The sequence below is a fragment of the Poecilia latipinna genome, unplaced genomic scaffold (assembly GCF_001443285.1).
Source record: "Poecilia latipinna isolate Pla-1442-1.1 unplaced genomic scaffold, P_latipinna-1.0 Scaffold1878, whole genome shotgun sequence".
NCBI lineage: Eukaryota > Metazoa > Chordata > Actinopteri > Cyprinodontiformes > Poeciliidae > Poecilia > Poecilia latipinna.
Genome location: NW_015114494.1, coordinates 88,945 through 102,384, shown reverse-complemented (window position 1 = coordinate 102,384; position 13,440 = coordinate 88,945). Strand labels below are relative to the sequence as shown.

Sequence of the window (13,440 nt, the reverse complement as noted above, 5' to 3'; positions counted from 1 at the left end):
ACATCATACTATTATACTATGACTAATTTTGCAATTTTTGAAGTCATAGTAACCTATGACTATTTTTGCACTGTTTTGACATCATACTATACTATGACTAATTTTGCAATTTTTGAAGTCATAGTAACCCATGACTTATTTTTGCACATTTTTGACATCATACTATACTATGACTAATTTATGCACATTTTCGACATCACACTATAGTATGACTAATTTTTGCAAAATTTTTACAACTATACTATGACTGATTTTTGCAATTTTTGAAGTCATAGTAACCTATGACTAATTTTTGCACATTTTCGACATCATACTATAGTATGATTCGACATACTAAAGTATGTCGAATACTATAGTATTTGACATGACTATGACTAATTACTATTAGTCATAGTAATTAGTCATTACTATGACTAATTTTGCAATTTTTGAAGTCATACTATACTGTGACTTATTTTTGCACATCTTCGACATCATACTATACTATGACTAAATTTTTCAAATTTTCCATGTCATACTAAATTATGAATAAATTTTGTATGTTTTCGACATCATTCTATACTATGAGTAAATTTTTCATGTTTTCAGCATTATACTAATCTATGGCAAAATTTTTAATATTTTCGACGTCATACTAAACTATGACTACATTTTTAATGTTTTCGACGTCATACTAAACTATGACTAAATTTTTAATGTTTTCGACGTCATACTAAACCATGGCAACATTTTTCATATTTTCGACATCATACATCTGACTAAATTTTTCAAGTCATATTAAACTATGACTAAATTTTTCATGTTTTCGATGTTATACTAATCTATTACTACATGTTTCATGTTTTCACCTTCATGCTTTAGTATGAAGGTGAATCAGTAGTATGAATAATTTAGCATTATACTAAACTGACTAAAGGTTTAATAATTTTGACATACTATTCTGTATATCATGTTATTACTAATAATGTATTCAAATTAATATAACTAATCTTTTCATAGTGACTAACTTCTTCATATTTTGCCTGTTTCATGAAGTTTTTTAAACACATTGTTTTGGTAGTAATGTCCCATTCAGACAGATTTAACGACACAGAGCCTGGTGACTTAAAGTCACACAAAAGACAATCATTACCTTTAATAACAGTGTGGCATAATTAATAATACAGTGGTAAATCATTGGTCTGATCTCCTTGTTTATGTCTACTTCATTATGACAGTATCATATTGACCCAAACATTGTGATGTTGACATAGCGGTCACAGCCTTCATCAAAGTGCTGACCGCTCCTGCCGTCAGTAGCTGTTCTACAGGATTCAGGTCCTGTTATTCACTGGTCCTCTGAAGAACAGATTCATTTAATAGTTGGAGTTTAGCAGCTCTGCAGCATTGTAGTATATATATGACACAAAATAAAAAAATAAAATCAATAGTGACTTCCATACCAACATTTTTGGCATTAATTGCATGCATTCCAATTCAGAGCAATAAAGTTTAGTTTTTTTATTCCAATTAGTAAAATGTTTTCAAAGGAAATCCAGCAGATTGCATCAGCAGCAAAATTCCTCCAGTAAGGTTTCATCCTTGAAGAGCCCAAAAAAATTCAATTGTTGAAATAGCAACAAAAAATGCTAAATGTGAGATTTAAAATGACTTCAGTGGGTTCAGTTTCTAATCGATCTGATTGGATGCTACAAAGCTATTATTGTGCTAAAAGGAGCTAGCCTAGCAGCAGAGGAGTAGCACTACTTTAACATATCTTTATTAAAGTTAAATTAAAAAAGTATTTGGTAAAAATTCTGCAAGTACTGAGCAACTGATCAAATTATCAATGATTTCATTTTTGATATTTTAAGGACCAAAATGTGTCAATCAGTTTCAGTGGGTAGAAAACTCAGACATTTTACTCAATACTGGAGGACTGGAGATGATAGTTACTTGAGTAAATGCATCTGCCCATTAGTGAAGCTAAACATGTTGCTAATGTTAGTGTCTACATTTCTAAAGAAGCTTTTCGAAAGCTCAGGACTTCCTGAAACACTTTGCTCCAGTCTGATGGTTGAACAGATTACAGATTATAAATATCTTTGTTGTTGAGCTCATATTTTTATTTAGTCAATAATTTAGCAGCAAAACTGGTTTTGAATTGAAACTGTTGCAGTATTAGCAGCTTGTTCCCAGCTCCTGATGTTTGTTTTCCTGTTCTCCAGGGTAAAGAGGCCACCGTGGAGCCCTGGGAGGACACCAACTTCCACCTCTACAAAGTCATCGACCGTTTCGGATTTGTCCAGTAAGAACCTCCCTCCTTCTGCTGTGTTTGGGTTAGTCTGGTCCACAGCAGTTCAGAGTGTCTGTGGTTTCTGCTCCTCATAAACAGCACAGTGTTGAAGTTTTATATATAGGCTGGCGCACGCTGGCAGGACACGTTCTGGTTAGCCGTAATCACAGTGCAGCAGTGTTGGGACAGAGCGCCGTGATCCAGACCTCGCTGTGGGAGACGGAGAGAAGAGAAGAAGAAACAACTCCGAGTTACAAGCCAAACCTGAGGTGGAAACCGATTAAGGCTGGAGAAGCTGCACGCAATGGCTAATGGTTTTTAAGACACGTTTCATGTAATAAAGATGATTCAGTTTAAACATGAATAAAACTTCTTGTCTTGCTGCAAAAACAATTTACCAAATATTTATGGTCTAGTTTTTAGTCCAAATGTGTTGGTACACTTTAAAAAAGACAAAATGAACCTACAAGCAGGAGCTGTGCAGGGGCTGTACAGTGGCACAGTTGGTAGAGCTGTTGCCTTGCAGCAAGAAGGTTCTGGGTTCGATTCCCAGCCCCGGTCCTTCTGCATGGACCAGCAACCCTCCCGACCCCACTGATGGATGGATGGATGAATCTACAAGCAATTATTCAGCAACACCGTTTATTTAAGTCAATAATTTTATATATATATTTTAGAAAGTCCTAGTTCCAATGACACTAATACTGTTTAATTAAGGAATTATTGACTTAAAACAAACTCCCCTTATCTTGCTGAAATTACTTTTAATTTAATTTTCTTACTTCAAGAAAATTGAAAATTTGCACAACAAACAAGAGAAAAAATACTAAGTATTGTTTTTACAGTGCAGCCTGATCATTTACAGAATCTAAATCTGAAAAGGAGAAAATAATGGAGATAACTGACAACTGGACACAAGGAGGGGCAGATAGAAAAGGTTGTGGCTGAATAAGCTGCATAGAAAGTTGAGTGGAAGGAAAAACTAAGTGCACCAGCAACAGGGATAACTGCAGAATTCAGTCAGGGATTTAATGGACTATTAAAAGCTGATCCAGACCAGGAGCTTCAAGCGTCTTACCTGGACTGAGGAGAACCAGAACCGGACCATTGCTCAGCAGTCCAAACTCTGGAGGACCAGAACCAACGTCGCTGGAAGTCCAGAGTGAAGTGTCCAGTCGGTGATGATCTGCTGGTTCTGGAGACCAGAACAGAACTGAGTTTTCAGTTTTCAGACATGTAGAGTTAAAACCTGAAATGTTCTTTATTCAGTTCTGGAAACAAAACGCTCTGATGGCTTTATCTGGACGGAAACTAACCCAGATTAAAGGTCCGATCTGTTATTTCCTGTTTGTCTGATTCCCTCGCTCTGCGTCAAAGTGAAATATTCAAACAGCATCACCATGGAAACGCCAGCTTATTATTTCTGTTTGCTGTCTCACAGTGAGAACGAACTGCCGTCGTACGACTCGCTGGAGGAGAAGGTTGGTGACGCCTTCATGTTTACATTTACAGGACCAAACGGTTTCCTGTTGCTTTAGCAGCCGAGTTAAAGCAGCAGGTTGTTTTTATGACTCATTAAAGGCTGAAATGTTTTCTGGTTTCCATCAGAAAACCAAATAGTTTCCGTTAGACGTGATTCTCGTCTCACCTGTTTCACAGCAAAAACACCTGGAGGTGGAGCGGACCGCCAAGTGGCTGAAGATGCTGAAGAGCTGGGAGAAATACAAGAACAGCGAGAAGGTGGTCCCGTCCGTTTGGGTCTCAGGCGTCTGGTCGGGTTCTGCTGGTCCACCAAGTTCTGGTCCCAGTAACTGCTAGGAAGATAAAAATACAAGTTTCTACTGATAGAGATGAATGGATGAACTGATGGATGGATCCAGTGTTCATTGTTGAACCAGTTCCTTCTAACAGGAAGCAGTTCCATATGAAGTTCATCAGATAAAAAAGAATGTTCAGAAAGTTCATAGTTCATCTCTCCAACATGAACCAATTCATTTATTGATCAGAAGCTAAACAGGAATTTTATGGCAATAAAATCAGTAAATTTGGGGAATTCAGTCATTTTTAAAAACTGAATTCCCTAGTCAGTTCTCTCCTCATTTGCCAATGCCGATTGCTAAGTCACTGATTCTGAACAGTTTATCGGTTCTGAACTGGAAACGCAGGAGAAACGCAGAACAGAACTCAGACGTGGACCAACAGGGGTTTATTGGTGCTGAGAAGCAAAACTTTAAATTAGTTTAACAAAAAACAGGAAATTAGGTTTTTAGTTCTGTAGTAACGATAACTGAACCCCTTCATGACCAGCATCTTTAACAATCTGCTGCTGTTTATTGCTAAACCTGCTTTACTTTCAGGAGCCACCAGATGGCGCAACATGACGTTTCTAGGCAGCCATTGATGCTGAAGAAGGCAGTTTATTTATTATTAGTTATTATTTACTGTTAACCTAAAATAATCGCAAACATAAAGCTGAATCTTTCCAAACAAAATCAGGAAGAGCCCAGATTCATGTAGGTTGACAAAGCTACAGGCTGATGGAGAGTGAGAGCTGAGCGTCATTACTCCTGGGGCGGCGTGCTCCATCCTCGGCCCTGTTTAGCATGGAAACTTGCGACTGTCTCTCATCCATCAGAGCAGACCTGGAGGAAACGACCCACAGCTGATTTACGGCTCATTAACTTTCCACTCGTCCTCAGGAAATCACCGCCGCTCCTCGCAGGCGCAGAGTCAGAAACGTTTTGCAGGGAAACGCGACACTTGAGAGAAGTTGTCAAACGTTTGTGCTGATAAAATTTTATCATTTGAAAAATCACAAATATATCCAGAGGTCAAAGGTCAACCCACCAATCCACATTTACAAAGTCATATGAAATATGGCGTAATCAAAAGTTTGTTTGTGCCGTTATAATTTTTAAGATTTAAAAGTTTCCAGAAGTTACCAGCCATCTTTTTCACACCCACATCAACTACAACAAAATTGATATAAAATTGATATTTCATGTAATAATAAAGCAAGAACAGATTCTCAAACATCAATACGTTTTAAATCTAATGAACATTTACTTTCTATAAACATATTTACTCTATTATCCAGTTTTTAGTAAAAACAGAAAAACAATAAATCATGGAAAGGGAAATTATTGATCTAGTTTTAAATTATCATGTGATTGATTATTGCAACAGGCCTGATTGATTGACACAAAATTTGATCTGATTTTTAACACATCTGGAAACATTTATTAATATCTTTAGATTTTTTTGCGGCACAAACGTTTAGCACCAGTTCTGTCTGATTTGAAGACGTGGCGGTTTGTAGAAACAGAATCAGTTTATCGGACAGTTTGCTCTGGTTTCCAGCTTCCACACTGCAAAAAAACAAAATCTTAACAATTTTAGTCTAATTTCTAATGCAAACATCTTCGTACACTCGAAACAAGAAAACTGACCTTCAAGTTACTTTTCAGCAAAATATAGGAGCTTATTTTAAATAAGTAATTCCTTACTATTTCATTCCTTAAATTTAAGTTAACTTGAAGATTATTTCACTTCTAACATGGGAAAATGTCTTGGAATTAATAATCCGTATTAAGGATTTATTTGACCAAGCTTCTATATTTTGCTGAAACTAAAGTTTTGTTGCATCTTGAGTGAACTCTAAGATACAAATCCTTGGTAACATTGTGAGTTTTTGCAGTGCAGAAACCATCCTAAATGTGTTTGTGTGGATTTTTGGTGAATCAGCATTTCTCTAAAAGCTGCTGAGACGCTCGCAGCATTAATTGGAGCAAACATGTAGCGACTCTCTGGCTGCTTCAGGTTTCATCTTAATTGGTCTGAACTCCTGCGTCTCTCCCCTTCCTGACGGCCGTCGCTCATCAGAGCAGAAACTCGTTTCCAGTCTGCCGTTTATTACTAACTGAACTCTGCTGTTCCTGCAGCTTTAACGCCAGTCTCTGCTGGAGTTCGTCCAGCCAGATGGTCGCAGGTTCACCTCAGCAGAACGTGCCGACATGCTGAGCGGGGCTCGATTATCATTCCTGGCGAATGCCAGATGCTCTCTTCGCCTCGCTGTCAGCCTGCAGCAGTGCAGCCGCTTTTCTCCCGACTCTAACCGGTTATTTTCTCATCACAAACCATCAGAGCTGCTGCAGTAAAAGCATGTTAGCTGGATTACAACACAACCAGAGATCAGATAAAAACAAACAGTTTCACATCTGAGTCTGAAAAACGAGGCCAACGTTCATTAACTACAGGCGCAGACATAAAATTATTTTATAAAGAATCATAATTTATATTCCTGGGAATTCGGAATAGATAAAAAAAAATCCTCAAAATTTGATTTTAAAATGCGTCAAAGTTGTAGCTGAGCTAACCTAATCCTGATAAAGTTAAGTTTCAGAAACTTATTTTTGTTTCAATATAAACTGATTTGTCTAAATTTGATCATTTAAACAGAATCTCTAAGCAGTTGAATAAAAAACTGGTCTCTGAATGGAATCAATAGAAAGTGAAAGATTTTCATTTTTATCAGAAACAGTTTAATGTTTTTTTATTTCAGCTCCAACTCGTTATGAACTGAAAAGTGCAGCAGATCAGAAGAGATGAGAGTAAATGTGTTAAAATTAAGTCTGAAATGATTAAGTGCATTAATCATAATTATAATCATAATTTAGTGATTAATGAATCGTTTACTGGAGTGAAAAGTAAAAAAAAAGTCAATTTGGTGAAGAAAAAAAACAAGAGAGCAGAAATTAAAAACAAAAAAAAAAATAAAACATTTTGCCGGTTAATCCAAAAAAATAAATCCCAGATAAAAATGTTTCAGCTGCATCCTGTTACAGAATGATTGAACGTTCACTAAAGGAAAGCTGTCAATTACACTTTAGGCACTTTTTACTTAAAAAGAACTGAATTATTTATTTATTTGTATCTTTTATGGTGTTTCTGATATGTTTAAGTGGTTGAATGAAAAATCTGCAGACTGGGAAGTTTTTCTTTTACCCGTCAGAATAATTGATAACTAAAATAATCGTTCGTTGTCATAGTTAATATTGGACAAATATTATTGTTTTATTCTTTTTAGACTTTGTCTTATATTAGGAGGATTAGATTTTTTTTTAATAAAGTTAGAATTGTTTGTTAAAGGCATAATGGAGACATTTAGTTTCCTCCTGCAGCTCGTCCGGAGGATCTATAAGGGTGTTCCTCTGCAGCTCCGAGGGCAGGTGTGGTGCCTGCTGCTCGACGTTCCCAAAATAAAAGAGGAGAAGAAAGACTTCTACGAGGTAAAGGCTCGACTTTTTGTTTCTGTTCTGCTACAAACTCATTAGAAAGTTTAGCTGCAGAGATCGATGCGGCGCTGCAGGGAGGACGGCCCTCGTTTCCTGCAGTCAGGAAGTCATGAGAGGAGCACAGTGAACGTTTTGGAGCAGATGCAAAGCATTTAAACTCTTTTTAGATCAAATTAACCCTTTAAGTCCCAGACGTAGCGCTGTCTATGCAGCCAAATCTGCAGTACTAATTCGTAAATACGTAATTCTTTGCGCTATCTGAAAAATCCCAGCAGTTTCTGAAAGGGGAGACGTTCCAGTCAATATTGGGCTGTTACGGTAATATCTCCATGTTTAATAAATTAATTAAAATCAGATCTTGGTGTACCAAACTGCTGTTGAGTAAAAGTCACTAAACGGATTGTTTCTGTTTAAAATAAAACCGAAGAAAATGTAAAAACTTTGGTTATAAAAAATTGCATCTAACGTTTTCTATTTTAAGAACATTTTAATTTGTTAGTAATAATTTAGCCTTAATTAAAAGCTAAACATTTCCATCTGTGCTGGCAGGCCAAACTTGTGTAATTTTTTTAATTGTGCCATTCTGCAGATTCATGGGTTAGAAAGGCTTTGAAAGCTGAACACCAGTCTAGCTGATCAAACTTGTTGAACCCTAAAAAAACGTACAGAGGAACGAAGTTCTAAAAATTAGTATTAAAGCATGCCGCACTTTTCAGAACAGGAAAAGCCGTATCAGCTGATCTGCTTTGATTAAAGCTCCTGTATTCAGAAGCTGCGTCTTTTTGTTCCTGATTCCAGAGTGTGAGTAATAAACTCATTATGTCCACAGTGGGAGACACAAAGCTCGTCTTTCAGGACATTTTTAGGTCATGAAAGACAGACGGCCTTTAATAAGAACAGATTCTGGCTTTCACATCCTCTGCTTCTATGGCAACAGCAGACGGTCCACTTCAAGCATCGGCCCTGCTGCTGCAGCTTAAAGACACAGAGCCTCTGCTAGCTTAACCTGCCGGTTTGTTCTGCTGCTGTGCAGAAGCTGAAGTCCCGGGCCAGAGCGCTGTCCCCCGACGTCCGGCAGATCGACCTGGACGTGAACAGAACCTACCGGGACCACATCATGTTCATGACCCGCTACGACGTCAAGTAAGCGCCGACTCAGCAGAGAGGGGGAGGAGCTAGTTACATTTACTCAGTTACATCTACGAGAGTAACATCTTTTAAAAATATATTTTTACTATGCTGTACTTTTTACTTTTACTTAAGTAATTTTATTTTGAAGTATCTCTACACACCTGCAGTTTTTGTGAAAGTTTCATAAGTTTTTTTATTGAAAGAAATACATTTTGGAAAACTTTCTTTTCCCTGATTTTCTTATTTTTTGTTACATATATGAATTATTGTAATTTTGGTCCTTAAAATACCAAAATGTTTCACATTATAAGACTCTGACGTATTTAAATGATGATTCTGTTCCAGGCAGCAGGCGCTCTTCCATGTCCTCACAGCTTACTCCATGTACAACACGGTGAGTCTCACTTTCTGCATTCAGCTTTTACCATCAGGACAAAGATTTTAGGGGCCTAAAAGGGAAATTACTGACGAATCTAAGTTTAACTTGTTACAAAAAGATTAATGTGTAAAAATTGTTAGCAATAGATACTTTTTCAACAGGTTAGGTCCGGGGTTCCTAAACTTTTCCATGAAACGGCCGTTCAACAAAACGCTAAAGAAACATCAACTTTTAGATGCTTTTAGTTCACAATTCAATAATTCATTTAGAATAAATGTTGCTTCATACTGTATGATTTTATATGAGGTCTGTAGCACAGAATATATTGTGACTTTATTTATCATTATTCCCTCTTTTGATTATAAGAAAATACATAATATATTATATTAATCACATTAAATTTACATTTATTCCCACAGTTTCTAAGCTTTTTTTAAGCAGTTCCTCTGGTCATTTTTCCATTTCTTGTTTGATGAATTTTATATATATAATATAACATCTATATTACTATTTAAACTGAAATTTTCTGGAAAAAACTTGAAAATTTCTGAGTGAAAAGCTGAAAAATTTATGACAAAAAAACTAATAAATGTTAAAATTAATCTGAAAAAAGCTAGAGAACATGTTTTTAAAAGCCAAAATGTTTTGACAGATGAAACTCAGAAATTTCCAAGTTTTCTTGACAGATACAGAAATAATTTCTCAAGTTATTTTCTAGCAAATTTTCAACTTTCTATCTCAATTTGTTTTCACAAAATTTCTCAGTGTTTTGGTGGCAATTTAAAAAAATATCGAATAACAGAAAATAAAAATTATTGTAAAAAAAATGTTAGATATAAAAATGAATGTGATAAATTTTTTTTTTCTCATTTATTCATCCCAACTTTCTGAGGCTCCCACAGCGCCCCCTGGCGGCCAACACTTTGAATAACACTGAAAGGTTTTCTGTGAGGACACGTTCTCCTCTCAGCTGCTGATTTAAATAATTTGGTTGCGATTTGGACTCAGACCTCATCAGGTTTTTCCTGTATTCAGCGGTTTCATGTCGCTCTGCAGGAGGTCGGGTACTGCCAGGGCATGAGTCAGATCACGGCTCTGCTGCTCATCTACATGAACGAGGAAGACGCTTTCTGGGCTCTGGTCAAACTGCTGTCGGGACAGAAGCACGCCATGCACGGTAAAAACTCTTAAAGTTGTTTATTTTTAAGTTTATAAAGTTAGAACAGCGACTAATGAACCGGTTAGTGAGGATTCATAAAGCACAGCCAGCAGGGTGGAAGCAATTAAACCGACTCCAGCTGAAATAACTGTACATAAACGCAGAAGTTCACTGGATCTCTGGAGGCTGAGGGACTTCTCAGATGTTTCCAACTGTGATCAAAGATGCTGAGCTGCTAATTTATTGACATGTTTGTTATAAAACGCGGCCTGCTGTGTCTCGGCCCTCAGGGTTCTTCATCCCGGGCTTCCCGAAGCTGATGCGCTACCAGGAGCACCACGACCGGATCCTGAAGAAGATGATGCCCAAACTGAAGCAGCATTTGGTGAGACACACGGCGGCTCCATAACAACCAGAGATGGTTAACCCATCAGCGCTCTGAACTGGTTTTACTGGTCCTGCAGGACAACCAGGAGGTTTTCACCAGCCTGTACACCATGAAGTGGTTCTTCCAGTGCTTCCTGGACAGAGTGAGTCCAGAATATAACCTCTGCTTTCTGCTGCTTCTTCTCCACTACTAGTCTAGATGGATCTCTATATTCAAGCACAACACTTGAAGCTGCAGCATTTAACTTTTATTAAAAAAAAACAATACCTTTTACATATTTGTTGAAATTGACACCAAGTCATGATAGTTTGGTATGAACAACATTTAGCTCCTGTCTCCTCCAATCAGAAACAACCAATCTGAACCAGGAGGCGGGGCTTGGCGCCTCTGGCTTGTGATAAAGTTCCTGAAATAAATGTGTTTTTATTATCCAATTCATTTAATGGGTCTGTGTATAGATGGGATTATCTAGTAATATAATAAAAAGGATAATCAGTTGTTTCTACTTCACATTGTAAAAGCTGGTAAATTACAGGCTTTAAAAAGTAATGCGTTATATTAATGTTCAGATACATTAAAGCTGCAGCTTGATTACCTTAAGAGCCTTTTACATTTAATCTACCAACCTATACCGAATCATAAATATATAACTGCATGTGAATAATTGCCTGGAAACAACTGCATTAATTTAGTTTATTAGTTGCTGCATGAAGTTATTCTGTCATGTTTATTTACTGCAGCTGAATATTTAATTTCTTTTACTTGAGATTGATAAATTATCATCATTATGATCTTCTAATGAAGCTCTGATGACGTTTTAATTACAGTTTGTTATATTTGCATACAAGTTTACTTTTACTCATTTATCAGTGATGTTCTGCTAAAGATTGTTTTCATAATTAAGTCAGACGCCTCATTAACAGAAACAGAAGGAATCAATCTTTTTTAATTATAACCAGGAGCAAGAGAAAAGAGAAAACTTATAGTTTATAAATAAGGTTCTGGATGATTGATTATTGGTTCTGGTTTTGCTCTAACTGTCAGTAGAGATGAGAATCTTTAAATGTCTATCGATTCAATTCAGACACCAGTTTTTCTATTCAAACTGACTAAAGATTCTGTTTAAATTATGACTGACGAGAGGAAAAGACAGAAAAGCATCAAAATCCATCAGTTTATATTTAATCAGAATTAGGCTTAAAATTCTGTAACTTAAATTACCAGCATCAGCTGCCTGGCTTTTTCTCAGCATCAGAGAAACTCATCCAGGCGTTTCTCTCTAGTGGCTTTGATTCCTGAGCTCCTTTCAATCTAGAAAAGCCTGTTTAGTTGCTTTTGAACCAAAATACATTTAATATTGATCAACATATTTGATCTGTATTGCTAATTTTACTACGGTACTGGACAAAATGTAACATCTGTTACTGGTTTCGCAACTGTATGATGTGTTTATGATGTAAAGTTGAACTGCCTCGTTACTGAGAAGTGCACACTGTCCTCAATGTCCTCCTGCTATACGGTGTCTGAGACGACCTTCTACGGTAACGTGACATGAAGTATATTCACAAACACGACGGACTAAAACGTACAACTTAAACACATTTTTAAATCGATTCCTAATTTCCCAGGACTATGAATTGTGGTTCTCTATAGAATCAAAGTTTTTCTGCTCCTCTGGCCATCAGAGAGAAGCCTCTAATGTCTGGTTGTGTTTGTGTTCAGACTCCCTTCACCCTGACCCTCCGGATCTGGGACATCTACATCCTCGAGGGGGAGCGAGTGCTGCCCGCCATGTCCTATACCATCCTCAAACTGCACAAAAGTGAGTCCGCTAGCAGCCCGAAGCTAACAGCTGCTGTGTGAAGGTGCTAATTCAGGTGTGTGTGTGGCTGTAGAGCACCTGTTGAAGCTGTCCATGGAGGAGCTGGTGGAGTTCCTGCAGGTCACGTTAGCCAAAGATTTCTTCCTGGAGGACGACTTTGTGATCGAGCAGCTGCAGGCGTCCATGACGGAGCTGCGGCGGGCCAAGCTGGACTTTCCAGGGCCAGGTACTGCAACAGCAATCAGACACACTGGTTACCGGGTTCCTGCTGCCTTAGCGCAGCAGTAGAGTGTTTCTTCCAGTTTCCTCATTAATCTACTTCTCTTCCTCTCCTCCTAAACAATGTTAGCCAACAACAACAAAAGTGTGGCTGTGAGTGGCGGCCATATTCCCTCCTACAACAGTAACCGGTGGGCTATCCTGACTGGTCTTTCTTGTCCATGTCTCTCTCCATCCGTCGCACAGTTCGTTCTGTCTGTCCAACAACACCTGGGTTCTTCCCTTCACAAACCTTTTCCCTCCAACATTGTGTTTTTTACTTGTGGTGCTCATGTGGAAGCTCGCCCTTTTTTTGTCCTTTTTAATCCCCTTGACTGACGTGTTGTACTTCAACTGTAATGGTAATGTCTCCCTCTGGTGGATAATTTACGGTACTGAAAACAAAAACAACCATTTAGGCTACAGAACTGAAGCAAAAATGACCAGACTTGTTACTAGTAGGGCTGTAACTAAATTATTTTAGTAATCTTTTATCCTAACAATCAGATTAAAAGTTGGCACATTTATTGCATAAAATGCAATATTATAGCATTTTTTAGTAAATTCAACTGGATGACTAAAAAATGCCATTTGAGGAGTTTTGGGTAAAACAGACAAAAGTGTTTTTATCTTAAATGCAGTTTGCTTTTTTTTTTTTTTTTTTTTTTAAAAAAAACCCTTTTTTTTTTGTAACCCCCAGTTAATTTTTTATTGTTTTTTGATTTAGTTGGGGA

The 13,440-nt window shown here is 37.3% G+C and overlaps 1 protein-coding gene and 1 long non-coding RNA gene across 4 annotated transcripts in view; one reads left to right on the top strand and one right to left on the bottom strand.

Moving 5' to 3' along the window:
• LOC106934886 (USP6 N-terminal-like protein) overlaps nt 1-13,440 on the top strand; it is a 46,692-nt gene that overhangs the window by 25,816 nt on the left and 7,436 nt on the right. For both annotated transcript variants that reach the window (XM_015015047.1, XM_015015048.1), the window contains exons 3-13: nt 2,208-2,287; nt 3,717-3,756; nt 3,935-4,015; nt 7,456-7,563; nt 8,603-8,712; nt 9,046-9,094; nt 10,136-10,256; nt 10,529-10,623; nt 10,703-10,768; nt 12,349-12,448; nt 12,522-12,674. In XM_015015047.1, the coding sequence (XP_014870533.1) occupies nt 2,208-2,287; nt 3,717-3,756; nt 3,935-4,015; nt 7,456-7,563; nt 8,603-8,712; nt 9,046-9,094; nt 10,136-10,256; nt 10,529-10,623; nt 10,703-10,768; nt 12,349-12,448; nt 12,522-12,674 (1,003 nt within the window). The remainder of the gene's footprint in view (nt 1-2,207; nt 2,288-3,716; nt 3,757-3,934; nt 4,016-7,455; nt 7,564-8,602; nt 8,713-9,045; nt 9,095-10,135; nt 10,257-10,528; nt 10,624-10,702; nt 10,769-12,348; nt 12,449-12,521; nt 12,675-13,440) is intronic.
• The window catches only part of LOC106934890 (uncharacterized), a 28,436-nt gene continuing 18,995 nt past the window's right edge, over nt 4,000-13,440 (bottom strand). Inside the window, exons 3-4 of one of the 2 annotated variants that reach the window (XR_001421794.1) lie at nt 12,527-12,677; nt 4,000-4,086 (exon numbers count right to left, since the gene is read on the bottom strand). This is a non-coding gene — a long non-coding RNA (uncharacterized LOC106934890). Of the gene's footprint in view, nt 4,090-12,526; nt 12,678-13,440 lie in introns of both variants that reach the window. The other variant, XR_001421795.1, reaches the window with a different exon arrangement.